The 27,951-nt window shown below is 42.4% G+C and overlaps 1 protein-coding gene across 1 annotated transcript; it reads left to right on the top strand.

Annotated features, from left to right (window-relative positions):
• On the top strand, window positions 1-27,900 carry PPP4R2 (protein phosphatase 4 regulatory subunit 2). The gene is made up of 9 exons (XM_082768146.1): window positions 1-277; window positions 879-960; window positions 16,904-17,074; window positions 21,939-22,032; window positions 23,450-23,487; window positions 23,733-23,807; window positions 24,216-24,359; window positions 24,973-25,241; window positions 25,828-27,900. Exons 1-9 carry the CDS (start codon window positions 244-246, stop codon window positions 26,139-26,141), a joined length of 1,221 nt encoding a protein of 406 aa, XP_082624272.1. The 5' UTR covers window positions 1-243; the 3' UTR covers window positions 26,142-27,900.
• The last annotated feature ends 51 nt before the right edge of the window (window positions 27,901-27,951 follow it).

Raw genomic sequence — 27,951 nt, 5'->3', positions numbered from 1 at the left:
GCACGGGGACGGCCCGGGCGCCATGTTGGAGGCTTGCTGAGCCCGGGTTGTGTGTTTGTGTGTGTGTGTGTGTGTGTTTGTGGGTGTGGGTGTGTAAGGGCGGCTCTGTGTGGGGGTGTTTGTGTGTGTGTAAAAGCGTGTGGAAGAGCCTGTGAGAGACCCGGCTCCTGCGCGGGGTGCGGCGGGGCCGCCGGAGGGCAGCGGCGCCGAGCGCGGCCGGGGGGGAGAAGCCCAGCGCGGATCATGGATGTCGAGAGGCTGCAGGAGGCTCTCAAAGGTGCCGCCGGGGCTTGTGGCGGGGGGAGCGGGGTCCGCACGGGGGCGGGAGGCAGCGGCTGAGCCCTGGAGGGGGATTTGGGGAGCCCCTGCCCCTTCTTCCCTTCCCCGGGGTGAGGGCCGGGGGCTGCTCCTGAGGGGGGAGACGGGGGTCCGGGGGCGGCCTGTGGGGAAGGGGGGGCTGAGATCCTGCCCTGGAGCCCCCCATGAAACCCCCACGAAGCCCCCCGGGCTGTGCAAGGGGCGAGAGGCGGCAGGGGGAGGCCGGGGGCCCCCCCGTTAGGCCCGGGGCTGCCCCTGCCTGGGGCTGTGCCCTGCGCTCCCCGGCCCCGTGCCCAGCCCCTCGGCACCCCCAGCCCCTCACCGGCAGCCCCCCCAAGCCCCCGGGGCCCTCGGTGCTCGCCGGGGGCCGCTCCAGAGAAGTTGGCGACCAACTTCTGCTGCTCGGCTGCGCGCAGCTTCTCCTGAGGAGAACGCCCGAGCGCGGCTCAGGCTGGGGGAGTTGGGCTGGTTGTTAAAGCAGTTACTGTGGGTTTTAACTGATTTTTTGTTGTTCTGTCCTGTTTTCTTTCTCCGTTCTTCTGTCATCCCCACGCCAACAGACTTTGAGAAGAGAGGGAAGAAGGAAGTGTGCCCAATACTGGATCAGTTTCTTTGTCATGTTGCTAAGACTGGAGAGACCATGTAAGTGACTTCTTGGCGATCCTCAGCTGTACCTTGTAGGATTCCTGCCTTTTAAGTGAGCAAGGTGCTACCTGGATTCTCCTTTTTGTGTCTGCAGCGTGATTTTTGAGCTAAACAAGCTCGTCTTGGCTCTCACACTAACTTTGGCTGGGTTAGTTTCGTGTGCTGGTAGGTGGCTTGACCCCAGAGAGGGGATTTCTGTGCAGGCCGTGCTGGGGGTACCTCGGGTTTTACTGCTCCTGCCCCACACGGCGCAGCTGCTGCTCGCTGCGTTTGTGTGACGGGTGGGGGGCTTCGGGTGGGAAGTGAGCCGCTGCCTGCCGGCTCTGCAGCAGCCAGCAGCACGGCGTGGCGTGGCTCCACGCTTCCCTCGCAGCTCGGTGTGAGGAACACGCAGCCTCAGCCCCTTGGGCCAAGGGGGGAGCCGCCAGGAGGGGAAATCAGGCGGTGTTTTCAGCTGGGGGGGCACCAAACTCACTCCCCGCTCAGTGCTGGCGCTTGTTCGCCTTCCAGCCTGCCGTGACCCTTTGCGGGGCCTTCCCTTTCCCCTCCTTTTCCCCTCTTTTTCCCTTTCCCCTTCCCTTCCCCCCCCCTCCTGCTTTGCCCCCCCCCCCCCGCCGCGCCGTGCTCGCCCCGGGCCGCCCCGGCCCACTTCCTGCGGCTCACAATTTGGCAGGAAGCGGGCGGGCCCCGCCGGCTGCGGCGTGCCTGTGCTCACTATGTGGCAGCCGGCCTGCCTCTGCCCCCGCGGCCTGGGGACGGGGACAGGGGACAAGGGACGGGGACAGGGCCAGGCCCTGCGCTGGCTGCCCCCGCCGTGGGGCTGTGCGCTGCCTTCTGCAGCCCCTCCAGCCCGTGCCAGCGTTGGTTCTGTTGCTGGCCCTGTGCGAGCACCGAGCCCTGAGCTGCACTTTGCTCTGGGAGCAGAGGCTCAGGCCCTGGCGCTGGGCCTGGTGCCGTGGGGCCTGCTGGCTGCGCCCTGTGCGCCCGCCCCGCTGCCTCCTCGGGTCCCTGTCACCCACAGAGCCTTTATCCTGCTCGGAAATGTTTTTCAGGCTGTTGTTTTTTTTCTTGTTTCTGCCACCAATACGCGTATTCCAAAGCGGTTTTAAAAAGTGGCTGTAAAAGAGCGTGTCCTTTACAAAATTCCTTCCAGGGTGGAACTTGGAGTTAATTTAAACTTCGTTTTATTTCCGTTGGGAAAACCTAGATTTAAAAAAAAAATATATCGTTTGATTATTACAAACTGTGGCTTAAACCTCAACAGAAGTCAGCAGGCGCTCCATGCAGGCCCTGGCCTTTTATGTTTTCACTATTTTCTTTAGAATTTTTTCCTTTTTTATTTGTCTGTACCACTTTTGCAGCGTTCTCAAACATTTCAGTTACATTAAATTGTTTTTAAAAAGCGTCAGACATGAGCAGCAGCAGCGTTCAGTGTAATCTGGAGACAGACATGGAAATGCTGTTCCAGTACATTTGATTTGCTTCCCATTACCTGTTAAATTCTATTTCTTTGGATAATATGCTTCTGTTTGCAATAACGTTTTGTGCGTCAAAGTATCAGGAGGAAATTAGTAAAAATTAAAATCTCATCGTGGATATTCGTGTAAAGACTGGTGGCTGGTAATACACATTTATAACAGCCTGCTGTATTTTTAAGCTAGTACCTCTTGAGCACTGTAATAGAAGTGTTGTAAGTGTTCCTGAACACAGAGCTACTAGATGTGTCAGTTCAAAATGAGCTGAATAGTCTTTATTTCATGTTATGCAAAAATAATTTTATTTAATAGAAATCCAAAACAGTAAGGAGTGGATTGTCTGGGAAGATGAAGTCTAAGAACATGATTTGTAGTAATGTTAGTTGGGATTTTTATGGATTTCAGAGCTCAGTTTGGAAAAAAAATAGTGATTAAGTTGGGTAATTGCACAGTTTGCAGACTTACTGAAAAACAATGGGTCTTATTCAGCCACAGCCTGTTCCTAGAGTAACAAACAAAAAGTACCCACACAAGTGAGGACCAAGGCAAATAAGGACAAGTGAAACGTGAAGTATTTTTGCTTTGAGTTATTGTTTCTGGAGGCGTCACATAGTGCTCGGGGAGGTTCGCTCTGCTCTGTAACTTACTCTGACGACTGCTGTTTGTGTTCTGCGGGCTCCATCCTGGGTCAAAACACAGCGTTCTCACTCCCCATACCTTTTCCTGATGTAGTTGCAGCACGCCTTGTAAAATAATTGATAAACTTAGGCTGAAAGGATGCTAACAAAGTAAACAACCATGATTTTTAAGGTTCTCCCAGCAGTGCGATCACGGCATACCAAACTTGCTCGACAGACTGGAAGCCCAGTCTGACTGCTGTAAGGCCACGGGTGCCTCCCTGCCCCTGTTTGTTTCAAGGTGCTTATTCACCTCCGGGAGTTAAGAACAGGTACATGCAGGTTCAGGTTAGGCTGTAATTTTACCCTTGTTTCTCTTGGCAGCGGTCTCGGCGAATACAGCCCTTGTGTCACTGCCGCGCTTGTGCTTGTTCAACTGTTTATGTAGCTGCGTGGTAACCCAGAGCAGGGAAGTGCTCGCAGTTGTAACTTTCTTCTTGGCAGTAGGGCTCGTAGCAGGGGTCAGTTCCCAGCCCCAGCTCGTCGTGCCCGTGTTGGCTGGTATGGCAGCACCGCAGCTGCCAAGGCGGTGCAGGGGAGGGACAAAGGGTGAGAGCCGTGTGAGCCAGCAGCGCAGCCGTGATAAGGCTCTCTGGAATATCTTTACTAATAAAGCCTTTTCTATTTACACTGAAGATTTGGAAGTTGCTAAATTTGGTCACCAGCGTAAGCTTGGATGTTTTATCAGTACCCCACAGTAAAAGTGCGATCATACAGCCACCTGTGTTAGATTCATCCGTTTGAAGTCTCAGACTATCTTCGTGTGCATAGTTAACCATTCACCTCATTGTTTGCGAGATTATGAGCAGCATTTACAAAAGCCAGTCCAAACTTCCTTTGTTGTATCTCAACAGAAGCAAAAAATGGATTGCTTGACTGCTTTGCAGTAGGTGGTTGCTTGACTACTTTGGAAGTTTGGTTTCTTCACAGTTAATGTGGTAAGACTTGAGCCTCAGGTGAAATGTAAGGTATACAGCTCAAGCCTTTTTAATCCTGTGTTGAGTTTTAGGATTTTTTTTGAAGGAGTTATATATTCCTTAATTGACGTGACTTTACTGAGACATTAGCATGGGTTTTCCTTGGCGAGACCAAGGAGAGTCAGGGGAGGATCATTACAACGTGCTTTTCTATAGATTGTAAAGGATCAGCATGACTTGCAAAACTGAATAAGGGGAAGAGATGAAATTTGTTACTCTTAATATCTCCCTGTATCTGAAAGACTTCTTTAAAAACAGGATATGTTTTTATGCTTTTATTTTTTGCATAAAAATTACTTTTTATCTTTCTATCTATTATTTCTAAGGTATAAACAGCTTTAAAAGGTGGTACAAAAATTCACATCACTGCAACACTAGAAGCAGAATACAAAAGTGAAGTACAGTTTTTATGAAGAATTATGACAAAAATAGAAATGAAAATCACTGACCAGTGTCTTGTCTCTAAAATGTTATCTTACCTTTTAGGAAGTTATCTTGGATGTAAAATCACTCTGCCCCTTCAGGAGCTAAAAAACATTTATTTTCTTCCTTCATGAAGAGAATCCAATTTGTTTCTTACTGGAATTTTCTTTTGTTTCTAAAGTTAAAAATAAAATGTAGAAAACAAATGAGATCAAAAAATCATTTGTCAATTCTTTCCCAGTTTCCCCTGTTCCTGCCCTAGGGCAGGCAGCTTACAAAGCACAGTTTTTAATGTCTTCCTGGAATGCAAGGTGTAATACAGGTCCTTACTGACAGCGAAGGAGTGCAGAAAGGAGTAGTAAGGTACCAAAATCTGGAGAAGGGCAGTGTATATGCAGCAGTGATGAGCTAACATAGTTCTCTGCTTAAGTAGAGAATACTTGGCCTGGCCACCATTGAAGGTAGTTACCCCAGCTCGTGCCCTGGATGCAGAATAAAGCCATCCAAACACACTGACTGCACATTCCTTTGTGTAGACAAATTCTTTGCTCCGAGTTTTCCTAGAAGATGTGAAATCCCAGTCCGTACCTCCTCTGAGGCTGAGGACGCAAGTTGTCACCTCACTGGTTCCCTGGAGGGTCAACGTAACTGCGGTTCTGCAACGTGTCTAGGGTGAAGCTAAGTACGTGTGGTTGTAGAGCAAAGAGGAGCACCTGCAGTGTGGCCGTGGGCTAAAAGAGTTGGACAGGGCTCCTGCAGGGCAGCCGGTCTGACCCAGGGGAGCCAACTCCAAGGTCAGACCGGGTTGCTCAGGTTTCATTTCAGGTGCCCCAATGTGGCACGGCCTTGCTCCATTCTAGAGGCAGGATTTGAGGTTCAGACCCCCCCAACCGCTGCTCTGGGGGCCGGCTGCCCGCCGGGCCTGGAGCTGGTAAGGTGCTGAGGTGCTGCGAGAGACGGTGCTGAGTGTTTCGCTGAGGTCCCGTGAAGCAGCTCTCTGCTGAGTCGTTCCGTCACAGTCAGTTCTCTCCAAGGTAACATTACGGGGCCTTTGCAGCCCTTTGATGCCATTTCACGTGCCCTGCGTAGGGAGCTGTATTTTCTGACGGTTCCTTTCGAGTGCAGTTCTTCGACTTGGGTCTCTCCAACTTTTATTTTGTTATGGCGATGAAATACTTGCTCATCTGCTGAAGAGGTGCGAGTGGAGATGGTAGCAGTGAATGCACACGGGAATAAATTCCTAATAAATTCTTAGCTTTAGTGTTTTAGGGATGTGTTCTGACCTTTTGTGCAGTAATTTGTTACAAATATGTAAATGTTTATAGCCATGTTTCCTTTAGCTTATTTAACATGCTGAAGTCTGATTTTTCTGCGAAGAATGTTGGGCTTTATTTAACTCTTAGTTTTGTTGCTTAATGTGTGAATGATAGATTTTTTTTTTTTTTTTTTTTTTTTTAGTAGTTTGGAAATCATGTTCTGATTTGGAAGCAAATCATTATCTAGAAATCTTTAAAACTAGTGGGGGAATATAATTCCTTATGAACTCTTAAAAATGATCTAAAGCGATTCTCAGTTTTCTGCTGTAATAAACAAGGTAGTATGCTCTGAGAGGAGCCCGTGTGCCATTGTGAGCGTTGGCCTCTTCCATTTCCACGGTCACCAGTGAGGCGAGAGGTGTGAGTAAACTTCCTTGTGTTGCTTCCTGCTATTATTCCCCATCAAGTCCCACTCCACTCATAGTGCATTTTCTTCCTTGGAATCCGCTCGTGTCCCCAGCGGGCTGGAAACGTGGTTGAAAAGCCTGCTGGTTATCTTCCTAAACGGTGAGAGACAGGGAGCTGAACCCAACCTGTGTTACACCATCATGTGTGTATCGGATGTGCAGTCGGGGTGCTTCAGAGAAATCCTTGCTAGGTAGATGAAATCCCTCGCTCCTGCAGGGACTGCGTGCTGTTCTGTTTTATTTTAAATGCTATGTGCAAGCAGATTTTCCTTGGTGCATCCATCGTTGTGTTCTTAGCAGCAGGCTTTGTGCAGGCAGTTCACTGCTGCTTTGCACAGAAAGCCGCCCCGCCGTTATTCTGCACCACTTAGCACAGTTGCATGTGCTTTTGACCATCACCTTTAATTATTTTCTGTTGTCTTTCTACTCAAGCTCAGTCCTGCACTCCTTATTCCTCTCTCAGTTCGTACCTTTACCTCTTAGTGCTATTTCATCACATCTGCAGTGCCTCTTTTATCTCTGTTTTCCAGTGAGCCTCAACTCGACTGTTTTGTGGTGGCTTTGCTCCCTGTTATTTAATATAAGCACTTCCCCAGACCACTGGGTATTGTCCTACCCTATATTACACTTTGCAGAAGCAGGGATGTTTATTTCTGGTTTGGTCCTGTAACTGATGAGCCTTGCTCCTCCTGCCTGCAGGTTTTGGGAAGGTTCCTTCTTGATGGGACCCGTTGTGGGGAGGGAGCAAGGTGCTGGAGCCTGCAGGAGGGAGGGTGCAGAGCAGTCTGGGCGGCTCGGTGGTGTGGTGGTTTATCTGGTTTGTGCCTAAATGAGGCTGATGCTGCTTTTCTGCAAAGCTGATGTGCCGGGCAGGTCTCACAGGTTCAGAACTAATGCTGCCTGAAGACAGCTACGAGGTTTCAGGAGGAGTAGAGCAGCACCCTGGTAAGATGGCAGCACCCAACGAGGTTTTGTGCTTAGAAGTGGTAAAGCAGCACTGTGGTGGTGCAAAAACACCTGCTGGCTGTTTACTGGGTCAGTGGGAGATGGCATACGCTGTCTCAGCCTAGGCTTGGTGTGGGAGCCAAAGTGCCTTGCGTAGAAGTCATTTGGGTGTCTTCTGTTCTTGGTTTTGGAAGGAATTAGCACCAGAAGCACAACTCACTTACACTGCTTCCAGGCCTGAGTGAGGTCTGTGTTTTTGTGGGATGAAGCACGAACTGACGAGCACTGCGCTACAGTGCAAAGGAGGTTCAGCTCCAAAAGCAGTTGTGCAGGGCAACTTTTCCTTTATCTGTTTTCCGAGCCTTATTGCTCAATACAGTCCAATTTTGACAGTATTATCTCAGTGGGATCTGCTGCTTTTGTGAGCAGTAACCTGTGGATCTCTACACGTTGGTCATTTGCAAGTTACACTTACTGGGTGAGTTACAGAGTTTTTTATTTGCTCATTCTATGCAAACTTGTGAAAGCTGGAAGGATTTCAGTGCCCTGTATTACTAGATATGCGGAATTTAGTTTGTTTATGGAAGGGGTGATACATATGTGATTATCCAAACATTAAAGTTACATTACTCAGAATGATTTTACTTAGGAGGCAGCTTCTATGGAGATAGTAATTTTAGGTGCAAATTCAGGAAGACTTTAAAGTACACTTTGGTTGTTGCATAATAGTTTGCTTAAATTTGACTCCTGGCCTTCTGCTGAACAAGTTTATTGAGAAAGTGCAATCTCTTTTATGTTCCTGTACTCCCTGCATCAGCTCTACACTCCTGTCAGTGTGTTGTGCCCTTGCCTGATGGATCGTTTTCTTGCAGAGTATCTGTTGTATGGGGTGCACTCTGAAGAATGGTACGGGATTCCTGCAGAATCTCGATGATACAGTGCACAGCATCACTTCTGAAACGTGCCTTAGGGAATATTAATCTTCAGTGAAAGTTTATTTGAAATAGAAATGAGGAAAAGCTGGGAACAATGCAAGGAATTGTTAGCATTGACATCATTATGGTTGTCTAAATTTAAACAGAATGTCCAGTTGTGTTAAAGGCAGGTCTGGGCACTGTGTAAGTGGTTCTCAGGAGGTATTTTGACACACGGACAAAAACTGACTGCTGTTGCTGCTCTGCTCAGCCAGTGCTGCTCACATCCAGCTGTGGTTATTTGTGGAGAGCAGCTGAATATCGGTGTCCTTGGGCTGTGAGGGACTGGCACTTGGGAGAGGGAGAAGTCGGGCACACCCCAACTGCAAACCTCTGTGCTAGTGCCTTGGTGTTCACAATGCTAAGGCTGGTGTGATTGTCCCTTACTTGAAGGTTAAAGAACAACAACGAAAATTCAAAAATGAGGTCACTGAAATCATGCCTTTTTGAAGCAATTATTCATGGGGTAGTCTGTTGTAGTGATAACGGAGCCCAAGTCTTGAAAAAGAAAGTAGCTAAGTCATAAATATGTTAATATACGCTCCGTGCTGCTTAGATGGCAGGACTTTGCTGGTTTTTGATGCTCATCCAAAAGTCTGGGTGTGTAGGACTTGCAGCACTGTGTAGTTGGTGAGTACTTCATAGGAACATCGATATCTGAGGTAATCGTTCTACTTGTAATAAAACTTGAGATTTATAATAAATTTTATGTGAATATGTGCATAACTGAAATTACACGAAGGAGAAATCAAAGCAAGGTCAGAATTTACACAGTGCAGAAGCCCATAAATGGGATGTTTTAGCAAATATATCAGTTTATTCCTATCAGCCAAAGAATACTTAAAATTTCAAGTGAAAGAGGGAAGTGTAATGAAAATATCATCTCCTTTTACTTTTATCTTCATAGATAAGCCACTGCCTGTGGCTTGTGGAAGTTTTGGAGGCTTGCAGTTACTGTGTGCACATTGCTTTCAACTCCGCTCTAAGGGATTTGTTTCCTAAATGAAGAACAATCAATCATTTTTTTTTCCTCTTGTTCTGTGGTCATTTTTTTGCCTTTAAAATAAAAAAATAAGAGGTAGTTTGGTTTGTTTGTCTTTAGATAACTGTATTACGAAATACACTTTCCCGAGACGAGCAGCTCAGGCTTTCTGTTGTGCACAACAGCTGTATTCTGTTGGAGTCAGTTGAATATTTATCAGCAGAGATCAGAATTAGTCCCTTGATGATTACAGATAGCACTTTAATGCCTTCGTCAGCTGTCTGTTTCCACAGCTAAGTTTTAGTCTCTGTTGTTCCTGGCAATAACAGTAGTAATTCATAAGTAGTAGAGAGGTGAGCGCTCACCACCGGGGTAGGAGCACCTCTAATGTATTCCCCTTTCTGTGGTTCTGGAGGGAGCTTGTCAGGCTCACCAAGAAAGAAGGCAAGGGCTGTATTTAGGCTGCCAACAATGAGTGAATGGAGATGGAACAATACCTTTTGTGCTTGTGGGAAATAGCAGTTTTCCCTCTTTTGAGCTCTTCGGTATTTTTTTTCCCTTTAAAATGAAAGGTAAAACGAGGTCAAACCCTACTGAAGATAACGTGAGAGCATTTTAATTTTACAAGAGTTAGGTGGGGGTGCTGGCTGGACACTCCCCCAGGAAGAGCGTTTGCCAGCGTTTTCCTAACAGCAGTATGCAGCAAAGCACCATGTTCCAGCACATTCACAGTGCCCTATCACCTACAGTTTAAAGCCTACCGCTCATTCAGGAACACCAAAAAATAACCCAGCACTTTGGGAACTGCCCTGTTCCTTCTGCTCACGCTGTTTCTGTTTTGGTGCACGTGTCCTCAAGGCTGTGGGAGAGCACGCCATGAAGTTTGCTGCTGGCACAGGGGTTTAAGCTGGGTACGTGATTGCTGGGAGCACTTCATTTTCTGTGCTTTTTGGCTTTTCAAATAGTTTCCTAAAGCAGAATAGGAAAGGAATTAACTTGTCTTGGGTGAGAATTTAATTTTACTTCTGACAGCACGGGAAGATTATTGTGTTCTGCAGGGTGTCTTCATCTTCTATGAGCTCTGGAGCAAAGCATAAAAAAGAAAATTATTGAAGTTGGCAAGTTATTTCACTTCAAAAAACACCTGTTTCCTACTAGCAAATCTCAGTGGGAATGTAATCTAAATCAACAATAATTGGGGGAAACTAATATGAGAGAGATGTCTCTTGTTAGAAGTTAAGAGAAGTCCTCTGAGATTGCCCGATGGTTCTTTCGTTCTGTGTCTTGGGGACTTCATGCTGAAATCAGTTGAGCTGAATAAGAGGGGTTTGAGTGCATCCTAAATACAGCATATTTAGGATGCCCACCATAGAAGAAGGATGGAGAGGGAAGTGCTCCTTGCTTCTGCCTGGTACTAGGCTGTGATGTTTCTTTATGGCCCGTTCAGTGAACAGAATCGGTAGTGGATCTGCTTTGGTTTTCCTGTGCCTATTATGTACGTGCTGGTATGTAGCATCTCTCCAAAACATCTGGCATCCTCTTAAAATTTAAACCAAGTGAATTTGCAATGAACTTCAGCACTGTGAAATCTGAGGACAGCCATCCCACCGGGACTCCTGGGATTCTTAATGTTTTAAGTACGTAGTTAAGTCTCCAGAAGCTTAACATCCCTGCAATATAATGGTGTTATTAATTACACCTATAATCTGTGAAGCAATTCCAGCAAGGTTTATGCAATAATTGCAGCACCTTCATGCCAGGGGGTAGCCCTATTTCAGGCAATACTGAGTTCTTCCTCCTGCTCTTCTAGTTAATTTTAGGTGTTGTCCTGACTTACCTTCCATGGCTCTTACGGAAATTTGTAACTTAAAATCCTGTAGAGCTTAGAGAAGGTGTGTAAGCCATGTGTACTAGCTTAGTTTTCAATCTGATGTGTTAATAGAGGTGCAGAAAAGGGAGATATGTAGCTTTCTGTAGTTTTCTTAGGCACTTCTGGAAGCTTTCACTCCAATCTACATGTAATATCCAAGGCATGTAGCACTGGTGGGGATCCCCTGAGTTTTTATGTATTTTTTTTCTGAAAGCATCAGGGAGAGCTCTGTGTACCTGGCAGAGGCAGGGGCTGTGCAGGTGCAGCTGCCCTCCTTGGCTTGGTCTGTGCCCTGTCAGTCCGTGTGTGTGTGTGTCAGCCTCTGCACTGCCAGATTTTAGCCTCTCCATTTGAGTTTCCCCAGCAGCCTTTCAGATTTCCTTGCTACTTGCTTTTTAGTATTTGTCAAATCGTGCCTGAACAACTCTGCTGAATACTTCAGTCTTCCTGCTCTTGTTGAAATTTCGCATCTCCCGAAGTGCCTGTCCCAAAGGGCAGCAGAATTGATGACAAAACTTGTCCAGTGGTAGGAAGCAAATAGGTTTTGGAGGTGAGAGAACGAACTGCTATCTGAATACTGCAAGCTACTGACAGGTGGTTCTCCCGTCTCACTGTAAGCAGGGCAGTACGGGGGAAGGCTGCTTTCTCAGGCTGATCAGCACAAATATTTTAAGTACGTGGGACATAAGGGAGTTGGGGGAAGTCTTTTTGCATTTTGACTGCTTCCCTTTCTCTGTTCCCAGAGAGTGGGAGTGATGGGATTAGATTATTTCTGTGTAAAATGCAATTGTGTTTTTGCTGTGCATGTTTGGAAGGATGAGTTCTGCACAAATCGTGTTAGCAGAGAAGCAATCTTATCTTGCAAGGAACTTCGTGCTAGTAATTCCTTTAAATCAAGGCCCAGCATCGGATTACTTGAGCTGCTCTCTGTCTGAGGTCACCTCTGTCCCTTGTGCTGTTTATCAAATAGGTCTGGTGGATTTCTAAAGCTGGGTGATTGGCAAACTTGTGTTGCTCTGTGGTAATGGATTACTTCCAGCAGATAATCACGTAGTTTAAGGCCAGGTGTGAAATAGTTTGCTTTTATGAGAGAAATGCTATTTGGGGTTCTGTTCTCCTTTGTTTAAGCTCGGGTGCTGCGAAGTTACATCTTTTTGTAATTCTTCCTTCTCCGTGCAATGGACATCTGCTGCCTCATCAGCTTGCAGTGAACAAGTATGTTATTGTCCTGCTGCTCTGTTGGGTTCGCTTGCACTCCTTTGTGTCGTTCTTTATAGGACTTAAACTTCTTATCTTTACATAATTTGTCCCCATCCGGGGGCTGGGTGTGTTTGCAGGGGTGTGAGGGGTGGATTTTTTAAATAATATTTTATTTCTTTGGTCTCTTTTTGTCTCCCCCACTGATTTTTAGCCTTTTCTCATGCTTCCTCTCAAGCCACACGTAAACGTTCTCAAATCTTGCTTCTGTTTTTCATGTTATTGCTTCTTGCATCAGTTGCTGCCTACTTTCCTGTTTAATTTCTGTGAAACACAGCTGAGTATCTTCAAACACGGAAGTCTTTTCCATCCACATTTCTCTGTTATCTTTCTAATGTAAACTGCAAGGTCAGGGGCTCCGTAATGGTACAATATTACGGTGTGAAACATCTGGTAGTACCTCGCAGTGTAATTACCAGCAAACCTAGGACAGAGCATCTTGTGTTTAAGGGATTTGCAAGGACAAACTGAACTGTTGCACTGGGTTAATTTCTATGCTTTCATCTGTGACCTGACTATTACACTATTTTTTTTAAATTTAAAATTTTTGAGTGTATAATATCAGCATTTGTGCCCCTCCTGGGAGGGTTTGAGATGCGTGGCCCTGCTGCGATACAGGTACTGTACAAGCTGTAGTTCTGGAAGCTGCCTGGGATTGCTTCCTTTCAGCCTCATTCTTGCTTCTGGTGGCTTCTTTCCTGGCTGCCTGTTTTGTTTAATAAAACCACTTTCCTTTTTTCCCCTCTAATTTTCTCTGTGTCAGAGAAAAACCTTTCGGCTGACGTGAGGGAAGGCTGGCGCAGGAGCTGGTGGGAGGGGAGCTGGAGGAGAGGAGGCTTCCTTTGAGCAGAAATGCCAGTTTGCAATGATGTGGAGTACCTGTGAAGTTGCAGGCTCATTAGCCCAGGGGAGCTGTCTTTGTACAGATATAATCACACGGGATGACCCAGATCTTGTAGTGAAGGATGCTTTAGATGTACATAAGGTGTATATAACTTAAAAGTTGTTCCTTCTCTACAATGTGAATATGCTGTACCAAAGCATCTTAGGATAAACTCGTTTTTTGAAGTATTCCTCCTGAAGGTGTTTCCACAGATCCTTCAGTGCTCACGGGGATTTTTGCATTTGCGAATTGCTGTAAAAGCTCTCGGAAACGTTGCTAGCACAAAATCACAGGTTAGTGGACAGAAAAACCATGGTTTAGAAGCCTGGGTGTGCGTTTAGCAGCGGCTGTTTCTGTACAATGCTGAGTGGGAAGAACAAGTTCTTATAAACAAGTCTGCTCAGAAGAATGCATGAATAGTGTTTCTGCCATGGAATTCCTTCACTTTGCTTTCCTGACAGAGCTTAAATTGTTTGCCAGTTATTTTCCAGTGTATAAAACTTAACGAGGTTGTACATAAAGCTCTGTGGAAGTTTTTCAGTTCCATTTGGCCATTAACTATAGAAGGGATTTAGCAAACTTTGCTCATTTTTTAGTGTCTCCCATTTTAACAAAGCAGCTATAATAGAGATCTTGTGCAGTAATGCCAGAGTTATGCTCAGGGAGCACGTGAAATGGGGAATATATATCCTTTTTTCCTTGAAAACCGATATTCCCTCTTTCTTTATCTCTTCTCGTTACCGTTGTCTGGCCAAGTGCCTGGTCTTTGCAAAGCACTGGGATAAGCCATTTGTAATCTTCGCTGTTGTGTTGTCTAAGGTAACAGACTTCTACCCAGCATTCAGGAACCAATTGTTTTTCCCCATACATGAGCTGCAGGTGAGTTTCAGGAGGTTAGGAGCAGCGGACACCAACTCCTACTGGTCAGTTTCAGACTGGTGAGACAGGAAAGCTAACTTTTCTCCTCTGACACTCATTTTCAATCACTTTCACTGAAGTAAATAGATAGTAGGGAAAAAAAAATCTACTGCCCCTGCAGAGATGATGCTTTTGTCAAAAGGAAGTTAATTATTTTAACAGTATTTTAACCCCTTCCTAGTGGCCTGGCAGACACAATGTTAGGCTGGACGAGGTAAGGAAGAGGGGAACTGAGTTCTGGACATTCCTTATCCTAGGGTAAGGGTAGAAGAGCAGGGCCTAAATGAAACAAATGGCCTGCACTGCATCCCTCAGGAACCATCTTCCTGCCTGATAGGGATGCACTGTGCTGCCCTGCAGGACTGAATGCTGCCTGTGCAGTTGAAGGCTCTGGGGCTCTGTTATTTGGGGTGTACATGGCACTTCTACTGAGTGGGCAGAGTTCTCCTGGAACTTACTGGTACTGGGATAAAAATGTTCATTGGAAACCAGTTGCATAGATTGAAAATGATTTTTGGTGGGAGCATGTTTCAGTGCTCATGGGACCATCCTGGGGTTCCCTGAATGTCCAAGGGGCGACCCTGAGCTCAGCAGGCGATGCTCCAGAAGCAAAGGGAGCTCTGGGCCTGTGGAGCAGTGGGTTACGTTGCTCTTGCCTTGTGATCGCAGAAGCAGCTGTGGTTTGTGCCACTGGATGTAACCAGTTGGCTCTCCTGCTGCCAGCAGTGCAACCACAGCAGTGTTGAAAAAAAATCATTTTGAGGTAGCCGAGTACATGGCTGCTGCCAATTTGCCCGGAGCTTCTGCTGCTGAGGTTGCCCTGCTTCCAGCAGCAGCTCAGGGTGAGCTGATCCCTAACCTGCTGCTCCTGGCTGTAAGCTGGGCCTCGTCACCTCATCGGCAGGCGTTTATCATTCATTTGGTCTGAAATACAGGACGAAAGATGCTTTTTAGGTCAGTATTGCAACGGTCAGATCACAGCGTATTGCAGCAGCGGGTTCTTAGCCTTTCTATGTAATAGAAATACTAATTAAATACTTGAATTTAGAAAAAAAGAACGTTTTTCTAGACTTCTTTACAGGGGTAAAAGGTTGCTTTGTTTTCATAGAGCTTCAGCACTGGGAAGAGGAGGTGGTGGATGCTGCCTGCAGGCAGTAGATTCCCATTTTAAACATATTTGCTGTTTAGTGTTGGGTTATTTCAGCAACACGATGCTGATGGGTTAATCGTCTATGAAAAGAGGTGTTACTATTCAGCAAGAAATAAATAAAAATAAAATACAGCTTAAGTTGAAACTGAAAAAATACCTGAACAGGCTCATCAGAAGCCGTAGCAGAATAGTGGAATCCCTTTTCATGAGGCAAGTACAGCTCTTGGGGTGCTCGGTAGGAAGTAATCCTTCCTTGGCATCAGGTTATTGACGGCTTTGTTCTGCCTGTGCTTTGTGATGTGCTTAGGTACTAACCGTGTGATTTGGTGTGAAAGCTTTGGTCTCACGGTGCTAGCACTGTGGAGCTGGAGAGCTTTTTCATTTCAGCTTTGCAGGAGTCGTGTCTAATACTGCACGTTCGAAATGTTGCTGCATTTTGTATTTTCCTGTATGATGCTAATTGGAGCAATAATCCCATGAGAACCAGTGGTTCTAGTTAATCTGCCCAGGACATTCCCTTTTGGGACCTTATTTCCTTCTATTTTGCTTTCTGGTTTTACAGTCATTCACCAAGTCCTGCGTTCCCCTTTGCAGCAGAGTGCTTAATGATTTCCTGGAAGGAGAAGGAAGGTTTGCCTTTCCTCTCCAGATTTTCTTCCCCCATTCTTGCCAATTTATTACTTCTAATGAAAGACCAAGGCTTTGTCTTCCTATCTCTGGGTAAATCAGAGCTAAATTTTCCCGTTTTCATCTCATGAGCAAGCGGAAAATCCAGGTGGAGGTCACAGGGCACTGTTGTTTGCTGGATTCGCAGAGATGTGACAGTGCCCATGTGGTCGGAGCCTGTTGGTTTCAGATCACACGTGGATAAATGTCATCCGGTAGCTGCGAGAGCTCCTGCGCTGCGTCAGCACGGACAGACTGCAATTGGTAGTGACCGAAGGAAACGAGCTGCTGGCACGGTGCTCCCCGCGCCACTGAGACGTGCGTCAGCGGTAGGAAGCCCGGAGTCACTTCTGGGGCTGCTGCGGGCTGCTCGGTGCGGAAGGGCACTCAGATATCCCTACTCTGTTGCTCAGGAAACCTATTTTCTTGCAAATGTCATTGTATAGAATCCTATAAATGGCAAAACTGGAAGTTGTAAGGCAGAAGGTGGTTGATATTGTATCTGTGATACAAAATGTATTTGCCTGTCTGAGAACAAGAGGTCCCATGAAATGCTTTGAAGGTGTGTGGATACCCAACAGTTGATTACAAAAGGCCCAAACCAGAAAGGTTTATAACAGAAGGCAGACAATGCTGGGTGGTTTCCAGACTTGAAACTTTTTTTTTTTTTTCTTCTGTAAGCTGAGCGAGAACTTCAGGCTGTGTGTATGCTCTCTGGTAATGTGATGTGCACGTACCCTGTGCAACTTGAGGTTGGAATTGTAATGGTTTGTGAAGGAACTGGCTCATCCTGTTACTTTGTTAATGGCAATTAACTTGTATAATATTGTTTTGCTGTAATTATTTAAATAGTTATCATGCTTTAAATTCAGGGAGAAAAATAATACTTCCTTAGTTGCCACATTTATCTCAGGATTGCCATACCAGCCTGAATTTTGTTTTTACAATTGTGAAATTACACCATTTTCCTGTGGTTTTGGGGCTGACTTGTATACCTCTTATTTCTTGTGTCCTATGCAGGGTTCAGTGGTCTCAATTTAAAGGTTATTTTATTTTCAAACTGGAGAAAGTAATGGATGATTTCAGAACCTCAGCTCCTGAGCCAAGAGGGCCCCCCAACCCAAACGTGGAGTATATTCCCTTCGAAGAGATGAAAGAACGAATCCTGAAAATTGTCACTGGATTTAATGGGTATGTAACATTTGTTGCCTAAAATCAGGATAAGAAAAATACTTCCTTAATTTTTACCCTTAGTGTTCTGCTTGGTGACCATTTATTCTACTTCCTTAAATTGATGAGCAGAAAGAAATTTTTACCTTGGAAATCTATTGCAGCAGTTTCAGAACTTTCTCTTATTATATATCTGTATTAGATATATAATTTCTCTTAATCTATATCTATATTAGAATAATTTATATTATCTGAATGTAAATATTGATGTCTTGTGACATGTCAGTCATTTCAGTTTTTCAGCACATAGGCAGGTTTGTATTGATACCCTTCAATGAAGCAGGATAGCGTTACCTGCATGTAACAGGTCCAAGAGCTATTAAAGTCAGGTTTCTTTCGATGCATTTTAGAATATCTAGCTGGAAGAACTCTTTAAGTGTCCAGTTCTTAATAACTGTGCCAGTTCAGTAGGCTTTGAACAACTAAAGCTGTGGTAGACACGGTGTGACAAGGAGGCGAAGAGAACCTGGTTTTGAAGTGTTAAATTCCACCAGACTCAGATTTATAGTTCAGGGGATGCTTGTCGAGAGATGTGTGATATTCGATCTGTTGCTGACTGTGTCTTGAGTGTGTACCCTTTGTTGGTTTTGTAATCCTGGAAGTTTTGTTTCATTTTAAATAAAGCTCCTGATTTGTTTTTTGTCAAGGGTGTCTTTTTTATTTGCTGTATTGCTTTAATAGCCTGCGTAGTTATTTTTCTTGTTTCTAAACTGCATTATGTACTTACCATAAGCTGAGCCGTTCTGTTCGAGTCTCGATACTTGTTTATGAGAGACTTATTCTGCCTTTTTCTCAGCTTGTCAGTAAATGGTCATACTGTAAGGCTTACCTCCTTGTCGCTTCCTTATTTCAGTTTTGGAGGTACAGCTGACACGTCCTTAGCATGTTATTTTGATGTTAGCTGAATAATTTTTACTGTCATTGTTCCATGCAATGTTATGTACTTACAATGTAAGCGTCTTTTATAAGTCAGACCTGGTTCCCTTTAAAAAAAAAAAAAAAAAAGTTGTCTCAGGTTGCCCTTATATAAGACAATCCAAAGAATGTAAAATTGAGTGTGTTCTCTGCTGCCCAATATTTATATCAGGCTGCTTCACTGGAGGAATTTAAAAATAAACCTGTCCTTTATGCCAGTCTGTCTCTCTCCTACCTCCCCCAGCTTTTATTAATGCTTCACTGCCCCAAAAATCTGTAATGTTCTCACGTTGAGAGAGCTCATGAATGGGCTGCTGTTATCTGCCGTTTTTCAGAAGAGCACTAAACAAACCTCTGGGTGACCCAAGCGTGCAGCTTGCTCTGTGGCTGTGCTGTTCTCAGCTGGTGCTTGAAAAGTGTGCCACTTCCTCGTTCTTTCAGCTAACCACCTGCTCTTTGAGGAAGCAAGCTGTGTACATCAGCTGCCTTTAAGAAAGTCATAAATTAGGATGTTCCAGAGTCTGGGGTTGTAGAATAGTCCATTAGTAAATACCACAGTTCCTACAGGAGGATATGGATGTGAAAGTTGAATCAAGTGAAGGTGTGTCCTGAGGGTCTCTCTAGATGAAGGAAGAGAGGAAACTCTTTGTGTTTTAACGTTACCGTGTCTTACCGGACTTAGTGTAATGTGCTTCTGGGGCCAGACTTTAGAATTGCTTTGGAGTAGCAGATCCTTGAAAGACGTGCTCTTTTCTTTATCTTTTGCTCCTAAAGCAGAAAGTTCCAAGGTAAGGTACCCAAGATCTCAGATGGCAGAGGAGTCTTCATAGCACCAAAAAAAAAAAAAAGGAAAAAAAAGATATATTAAAAATGATTATTCAAGGTCTCAGTTACGTGCTTTGCATTCTGGCAGGTTCGTTCTGCTTGCTATGTTTCCTCAGTACCACGTTTAAAATCTGTGTTATGTCCACTAATTGTCCTTCGTTTTGAACAGGACCTTTTAGTTATAACAGCTGAGTTCAGGATTTTAAACTTAGGGGGTCCGTGCCTCCCTGTTACTTCTTGACTGCTGTCTGTATGAAGAATTTGTGGTTTGAAGTTCATTCTGAACAATCTGGCTAGGAAGTGCAGTTACGAATGTCTTCATGGGGAATTTTAGGCAGTTACCTTAGGAAGGCAGGTAAGGGCTGACGCTCACACATTGCCCTGCACCAGGCATTTTCCGAAGCGTTGGAGGAGATCAGCTCTCACGTTGCCCACAAGCTTTCACATTGGTGTTTACATACATATTTGCACCAATTTTGGTTACTTTTATTTTAAAATCATATTGTTAAACTTTTTTTTTAATTTATAGATTTATATTAAAGACTTTATAATTAACTAGAGGTGAAGTTAACTTTGGTTGGGTTTTGCAAACTAAAGCATATACAAATGTTGAACAAATGATATGCAGAGGTGATACCGTGACACTTGGTGCCATCTACTGCTCGGTAAACAAAGTTCAGTTTACTATGGAAAATTCTGGAGGAAAATGAACCGGTTTTACCTTTCATTTGAACGTTTTATAACTGAGTAAATTAGGGGTGTGACTTCAGGCTATGCATTTTCTTGACTATTTCCCAAGAAATCAGAACTCTGTTGATGTGCAAAACTACTTTGTCTTTGTCTGTACTCCAAGTGCCCAGTTAGATGCAGCTAAATAGGAGTTAGCCTGGGAATGATTCTTCAGAATGCTTCATGTGTTTGGTTGGTAAAAATAACTTCAAATTCTGTATATTGTTGTTTCTCTGAAATAATTTGATTTTGCACAGACAACTTAGTCTATTACAACTTTACAAAGACACTTGAATTAGGGACTTTTAAACCCAAAAGCACAGTCACCATCAGTGAGAAACAATAGCTACAAGTAGTGCTGTGCCTGCGTGGAGAGGTTAACAGATCAGGTAAATTCTTGTGTGTGACCGAGTCACAGAGGTGGGAATTCGGTTAAAAGAAGCTGAGCATTGTGAAGAAGTTGGGTGTCAGAAGGATTGCTAGCTCACCAAACACTGCTAAAGAGCAGCAATGTTTGAATACTAAGGCAGCTTTAGTGAAATTAAGAATGAGAGGAGCATTGGCAAGCCCAAGAGCTTTCATGTAATAAACTGAATGAAAAAGAACCTTTGTTCCTAGCTTGTTCTTATCAAACTTTGGGGTTGGGAAAGAAACAACTTAGGGTCAAATAGGGAGGTGAGGTGTATTTTGCTTGTGTGCCAAAATATTACGTTTCTCCCATTTGTCTTACTTGCTTTTAAGCAATCGTGTCAAAACAAATGCTTTAGAAATGGCCTGCTTTAGCATTGCTTTTTGCAAGTATTGAATGTATTTAATGCTTTGTCAGCTGTATTCTAACTTGCCACAGCTGACTGATGGAAATCAGTCCTGACCATCTTCCTGTTCCTAGAAGTCAGGTACAGATAAGCTGGTGTGGTGTAACTGGGGCTGAGAGCAAGGCAAGGCATTGGCAGGGTAAATGTGGGATGCAGTCTGGATTTTTTTCTGGTAGCAGCGTTTGAGCTAGGGCTGAGGGTGATTGCACAGTAGCATATACCCGTACTGCTTTCAAGCTGAGGGTTGTGGCTTCCTCAGTGACATAATACCCAGTTCTGGAAAACATGATCAGGTTGTTGATGCTTGGTCACTCTGTTTCTGCTCGCTGCTTGCGTTGAAGTGAACTGTCACGTAGTGTGAGGAATCGCAGCTGTGCTGACGTCTTCGCTGACCCAGTGGTAGATTTGTGCATCTTTAAAATGTGGCTTTTTAGCTAATGGGATGAGCTTGAGGTGCTGTGTTAGCTAATGGAACAGCCCAAAGATGCTGTGTATCGAGTTTCTTAGAAAATAATAAAAGTTGAATTAAAAAAACAACCACAGTGTAGTGCTGTATGTGTATGCAAACGTGTATTGGTAATGCTCTGGATTTGGTGTATCAGTCATGTTCTCAATCAAGAACTGGTGCTTAAGTATTATTGTATCAAATATTCTTTGAAATGTTAATGGATTCGATTTCACATAGTCAATTGTAAAAATATATAAACGTTCATTATTTTATTGAATCAACCTGAAGTATTTAATTATTTTGTCAGAAGTCATAGAAATCTGTTAAATTGTGACATTGTATGTGAATTTTCAGTGAAAGTGTATGACATCTCAGGTAACTGATTGACGTATGTAAATATTGCTTGCTTAAAAGGTCAGTTTCTCATTTAAGTAGGAGGAAACTGAGTGCAAAATTGTCAGAAAACAGCGTGAATGTGATGCTATGGATCTGTGTAACTTACTCGAAGTTTAATAATGATTTTATGGAGGTGTTCCATGATAGATAAATATCCTGTCCAGTTGTGGTAAAATACAGTGTGTGTAACAGCTAACGTTAGTAATTCCACCATTTAATGCTTTTTCTGTAAATGTATTTTGTAAAACATGAAATAAACTACAAGTTGAGATTTTTTTTTTTTTTTAGATCTAGCGTGTATGACTCAAATTTATTTTGAATCACTTCCCATTTTTGTTCTATTTGAGTTACCTAATAAATGCAGTCTTAAACTACTTTACTGTTGATGATCTGGTTTCTGAATTTAAATACCACTTTCCCTTTCATCGTTTTAGTGGATTGAGTTGTGGGATGATGCCTTTAGGATGCTACTTAAGAGTTGTCATGGTGAGCATAGAAGACAGTGCCTTATCTCACTGTGTGAAATAAGGGAAATGAGGCTTTGAGTTACTACCCTATATTGCTAATAACAACAAATTTCTGTACTATTTTCTTTCTGTCCTCTCAATAACGGGAGGAAAGCAGTAAAGTTTTTGCTTCCTAGCAGTCATACTCATAAAAAAAAAAATTAAATTGTTATAAATCTATTTCATTGCAGCATCCCCTTCACTATTCAGCGACTCTGTGAGTTGCTGACAGATCCTAGAAGGAATTACACAGGAACAGACAAATTTCTAAGAGGTGTGGAAAAGGTATGTATTTTGCTGACAACATGCAGCTCAACAGTCACCATTTAAATAACTATTTAAATAACTTTGGAATTACTACCAAAAGTCTGTTGGTTTCCTTAAGGTTCACAGTCATGTAATAGCTAATAGCTACTCTTAACCATGTGAGTTCCTTCCTTTATTTTTAATGTTGTAAGAGCAGTTTGAAATAACTTATTTAAACTTGAAAATAAATTTCAGGAATGTAATTTATGTTTCCTAATTACTGTGCAATACTCAAGCTGTAGTTTCTGGAGGGTATAATGTCATTTTAATACTGAGTCCTAACTAAAACCAAGCAAATAATCACCTGAAATAATCTGAATTTTTTGGTTTGATGCTTGCTTCCACTTTCGGGTTCGGGTGAGATCAGGAAGAGAGGAAACCTCCACCCAGTGTTTTTTGTGTCAGTATTGAAATCCTCTTGTATAGAGGAATGTATCTTCATAAAAGCATACAGATGGCAGTTACTGGTCTATGTTAAAATGCAGTTCCACATAGGATTTTCTTGATAACAAAATTAGCTTGAGATTCCTACTTAGACTATTCAGTCAAAAAAAAAAAAAAAAAAAGTTTAACTTTTAAATGGAGCTGCTTTCACTGTTATAGGGCATACAGTCAGATAAATTCTTGCAAGTTTGGCAGAGGAAGACAGCAATAAAGGATGAAACAGGGATTTCACAAAGCAAAAATCAGCCAGAGTGAGAGCTGTGAAACAATACTTCAAATTTTATGGAGATCCTTCATTAAAGTTAGTCTGGGTTAATTTAAGCAGTCCTGCAGAAAAGGTTGCATTGATAATTTGACTAAGCATTGATTTAAAAAAAAAAAAAATAAAATAAAATAAATTTCTAGATATTAAAACGGATTTTGTTTGCAGTGCCATTCAAGAGGAAGAGGGGGCTAAGCAAAACACGTTGAATTAATCATTATTTCTGCCCATTTTTTTATGCAGAGGCCAAAATAATTTAGCAGATGAAATATGGCTGTGCCAAAAATAGCTAATAATGCTTGCATGCTTTTCAGTATAGGACTTGTGCAAACAGAACATTTCTTCACCAGTTCAGGAGCTTTTCAGCATTTGAGAACATTTTGTTCCGATTTCCAAGGATATACCAGTTAGAAATTACAAACACTTGGGCCTGGGGGTTAGTGTGGTTGTCTTGTTTTGACCCACTTAGGAAAATACTGGCTTTTAATGTAATTGTGGTCTGATCTTGTTAAAGGGGAGCCAAGATGGTTTTTATGTTTTTAACATGTTGATATCTCTAAAGAAAAATTATCTGAAAGCTACTTCAGCAGATACGACCAATATCCTGTAACCCTTTAAGTTTTGGACTGTTGTCAGGTACAGAAGTTTCTGTTTCTGAACTCTTAAAATGTGTATTTTTGTGTATTACAGAATGTCATGGTTGTCAGCTGTGTATATCCATCTTCAGAGTAAGTATAATCTTCAGTTTCTTGGAACTTCAGGATTGCATTAGTAGCCAGGAGGATGTGTGTCTGCATATGGAATGTATTTCGCTTCCTGACAGTAGTTGAATCCCGAAGTGCAACGTGCGGAGTTCAGTTTTCAGTATCAGTAGTTAAGCCAACAGTAGTGGTAGTGATCTGCAAGTGTTACGTGTAGTAGTTTGGAAACATTCCTTTATTCCTAACATTCTGATTCTTACTTTATTTAATAGGAAAAATAACTCAAATAGTTTAAACCGGATGAATGGTGTAATGTTCCCAGGAAATTCGCCAGGCTACTCTGACAGGTAAGTTTAGCTTCAGGAGTTACATTTTTCAGGATAAAAGCAAGGTTGTTATGGAAATGGCTGGCTCAGATCCCTTATTTTTGCCTATTCTGATCCTGAATAGATAGGCTCAAAAATGGAATACAATACGGAATACAAGTGAGGGAGAGGAGTCACAGGGATACGTCATGTTCATTTTTAATGTTTTTTGTAACCTTGTGTAGAATTTTCTTTAAAGTTCTGGTGATACTGGTTCCATTGGAGGCAAGGCATTTTATTTATTGCAAAATAGAAAGTTACACTCCCCCACCCAGTTCTTTTAAGAACTAGATTATAGCTGCTCTTTGTTGGGAACAAATTCCTTTATTAAAAGGATGGGGTTTATTACTACTGTCGTTGTTATTAACTTTGTTATTATTTTTTTTAAAGATCTAATGTAAATGGTCCTGGAACTCCCAGGCCAGTAAACCGACCGAAGGTTTCTTTGTCATCTCCTATGACAACGAACGGTTTGCCAGACAGCACGGAACATAAAGAATCGAGCTTGCAGCAAACGGACGATAAGAAACACAGGTTTGTGAGGAGCAATGCATTCCAAGTTTTTATTATTCTCATGTTTTTTCACCTGCATTTGAAAAGCATTTTAAAAGGGAATGGCCTTCCAAGGTATGCATAATTAAGCCATAACAGAAGAATGTCTGCAGGAGGATTCTGTTGTGTGCTTACTGCTGTTTGGGCTGTCTAGGTAAATAGTAGCTCAAGTTTTCAAAGTTGTAGTAATGCATCTTGTAAGCATATGGCATGTGTAGTAAAACTGCGGAGTCAATAATAGAGTTCAGAAATGGACAGTTACCATATTTGTGCCAGGATGATGAAGTCTAACCAGACACGACATTTCATAAATGCTTGCCATTAATGCTGACAGTAGGAGCGGTGTGTAATTTAGACCCTCCAGAGCAGTGTGATTGCTGTTTTCATCAACAATCAGGTGAAGCTGGAGTGATGATTTTGAGGTTTTGTCATGTAATGAAAGAAGCAAGTTTTACTGTTTTCTTGTAAAGTGTTTAATTTGAAATAGCTGCTTTAAAAAAGAAGTGTAACAAGCTACAGAATGTTTTTTCAAAAGCAACAAAAAAAAAAAAAAAAAGAAAACCAAACACCCTACAGCTGCTTTTGTTGTTTATAGTGAATCACCAGCATCTGAATCAGAAGGTGCTCAGAGCAGTCCTGTAAAAAATAAGCACTCTGAAGATGACCCTGCAGAAGCAGAAGAGCATGAGGTAAAAAGACTTAAATTTGACAAGGAAGGGGAAGCCAGAGATGCACCTAATCAAACTGCTTCCAGTGAAGTTTCTTTAGGCATGGGGGAAGAGACAGAAACATCCTCTACATCTCAGGATAAAGAAAAAGATACTACTTGTGCCAGACAGCACTGTACAGAGGAAGAGGAGGAAGGTATTTCACATTTCTTGTTACATTTGTTTGGTGCATTTTCCAAGAAGGTTGGATTTTCTTTGCAGGAAGCCAGTACTGTTGGGATTGTTGATTGTCTCTTCTTCTGGATTCTGCTTTGTTTTTTTTTTTTTTTTTTAAACATGTTCTCCCAAGATTTCTTTTAATATTTATTTTTATGGATCCTGTATTTGTAACATGTTCCTTTAGATGACGACCGATGTATACTTGAAGCAGTAATGTTTTCAGCATTTCCAGAAGACTAATTCTGAGGACAAATGAGGAAATGTGTGGAAGCAAGAATTTATTTATTGTTTTTTAAACTGTCTTTTTCCGCTGAAGTTTTATTAAGTGAAGCTACCTATTTAATCCAAAATATGACTTTATTTTATGGTATGTTAGTACAGAGTGGCTATCCTGATGAGGTTGGCTGATATTTTAAATTTTTAATAAAAGCTGGGATTGTCACTTTGTCTTGTCTTTGTGTTGTAGAAACTTTGCTCAGCATAGCCAGGAATGGAAAGTAGCAGGATTAAAATTTTCAGGATAAAAAACTGCCCTTGTAATACTGTCCTTTCGCTGTTTCTAGAGTCCTTCATGTCTCCCAGAAACTCTGGTCCAGACAGAAAAGATCAAGAAAAAGACACTGAGTCCTCAACTGTGAATGAAGAGACCTCTGAGGAGAGCAATCAAATGGAGGAGTCCGATCAGTCTCGATCAGAGAAGGATTCACATTCAGACAACAGTGAAATTAGTGGATCTGGCAGTAGTGGAGCTGACTGCAGTGAAACTGAAGAGTTAGGGTCGTATGCTAGTGAAACTCCAGAAAATTCATCAGAGACCCCTATGGAAAACAGTGAGGAAGCCACAGAAGTTGCAGATGAACCTATGGAGCAAGACTAATTTAAATACACTTAGATGCAGTATTTTCCATAAGGCTCCGGTTTTACACTGTATAAATAATTTTATGTAATAAAGTGGACCTTTAGTTTTACAAAAAGAAGCAGGTTGTAAAATAAACTTCTCCATGGATTGAACCTTGAAAGAGTTGTACATGATAAGAACTGTGAATACCAGCTCCTTCAGGTCCTGCTTACCGCTGAACTTTCGTTTGGTCAAATCAGTGGTTTGTGTATAGTTTTTTTTATTTAGAATAAAAGTTTTTAAACTGGAAGGTAATTATAATTTTGACAACTTTTTTGGAAATTACCACACCTAGTTGTATGTAAGCAAGAAAGCTTTTTGTCTTGTCTTTTTCTGACAGCTATAGCAGTTACTTCATATTTTGGTTACAGTTTCAACATTTAACATGTGAACTATGGGGTTTCATGCTGGTTTCCAGATTTTTATTTGAATACACACTATGAAACCTTACGTTGTGTGTTTAAAATGTGTTACATTTCACACACACATATGCACGCATGCACACATACGTGTACCCTCACTGTTCTAAGGGGGAAATGTTATATTTTTCTGTTTCTATAAAAGATAAATACAGCAAATACTTTTTCTATAGGAAAAGACTAAGTTCACCTCTCAAGGCACTTTGTTTTGCCTCTGGGGAAGAAAAAAGGCAAATGAAATCTGGCCCATATGAAACCCTGGAAATATGAACGTTGTTGAAAACACCAGAGTAAACACATTCCAAGAGAACTGTTCAGATTACAACACTTTTGTATACTTCTGAGGTGCCTGAGTGAAAGGATTTCATTTATTTATGAGAAAATGTGCTTTATGTTGAGAACGTTGTAATCAAAACATTAGCTTAAACTTTTTGTAGAAGAAATGTTTGAGAGTATGGTAAGAAAGTATCTCGGAAGCAATTAACAGGTACTTGCCTTCTTGAGTGCTTCTCAAAGCATTGTGAATATTACAGAGAAGTCTCAGAATTACTCTAAGGTATGCAGATGGCATTGGTATGATCACATCACTGTATTGGAAGAATTAATATATGACAGTAGTTATGTACCTGAGCTAAAAAACTAAAAGGTGTAGAGGTGCATAGAAATCGCCATGATTTGTATAACATTTTGGAAGTGAACTAAATATTTTTGAACATGCTACTTTGACAGCCAGTGTTACATTTTTTTCAAACCAGCTCAAAGCACAACTACTGCTTTACTTTCGATATTTTCCAGTTCCCATATTTAAAGACATGCAAGCTGCAACCTCCCAGTCACAATTACTGGCTGCCAAATTTATACCTGTTTCTTCAACTGTACCTTTTTGATATTTAGGATTTTTAAATTTCTGTAAAGTAGATTTTTGTAGATTGTAATGAGTGCTCACTGCCATTGTGAAACGGTATATAATTGTATAATTTCTGTGTGTAAACTGAATGCTTGGGCTTTCAATACAGTATTCATATAAAGCAATAAATATTAATGTTATGAATTACCTGAGTACATTTTTATCAGAACTGTCCCTTTTTGGTTTTAAACGCATATACCTGAAGTACAAAAATGACCTCTAAAATGCATGCTGATAGTTTATTGTACTACATGATATGCTTTGTATCATTTAGGAGAAATCTAGGTTTCGATTACTACCAGAATAATTTGGCTTGGTTGGAGCATCATAAAGTTGTTTCTCGCAGACTTTATCTATCAAATTCTAAGCAGACAGAGGATTCAGGGAGACGCTTGCCAAAAAAAAAAGAAAATCCTACTGAGATTCCCTTATAGAAGGAAAATTGTACTTTGAGTCATTTTCA

Source organism: Aythya marila, assembly GCF_965140915.1.
Source record: "Aythya marila genome assembly, chromosome: 10".
Lineage (NCBI taxonomy): Eukaryota > Metazoa > Chordata > Aves > Anseriformes > Anatidae > Aythya > Aythya marila.
Note: the sequence above shows the minus strand (reverse complement) of the source record. Positions and strands in the feature narration are given on the sequence as shown.

Coding starts and splice junctions, on each gene's coding strand:
- PPP4R2 (XM_082768146.1), top strand. CDS start 244: ATGGATGTCGAGAGGCTGCAGGAGGCTCTCAAAG. Junction 961..16,903: donor GCTAAGACTGGAGAGACCAT/GTAAGTGACTTC, acceptor TGTCCTATGCAG/GGTTCAGTGGTCTCAATTTA. Junction 23,808..24,215: donor TCGCCAGGCTACTCTGACAG/GTAAGTTTAGCT, acceptor TTTTTTTTAAAG/ATCTAATGTAAATGGTCCTG.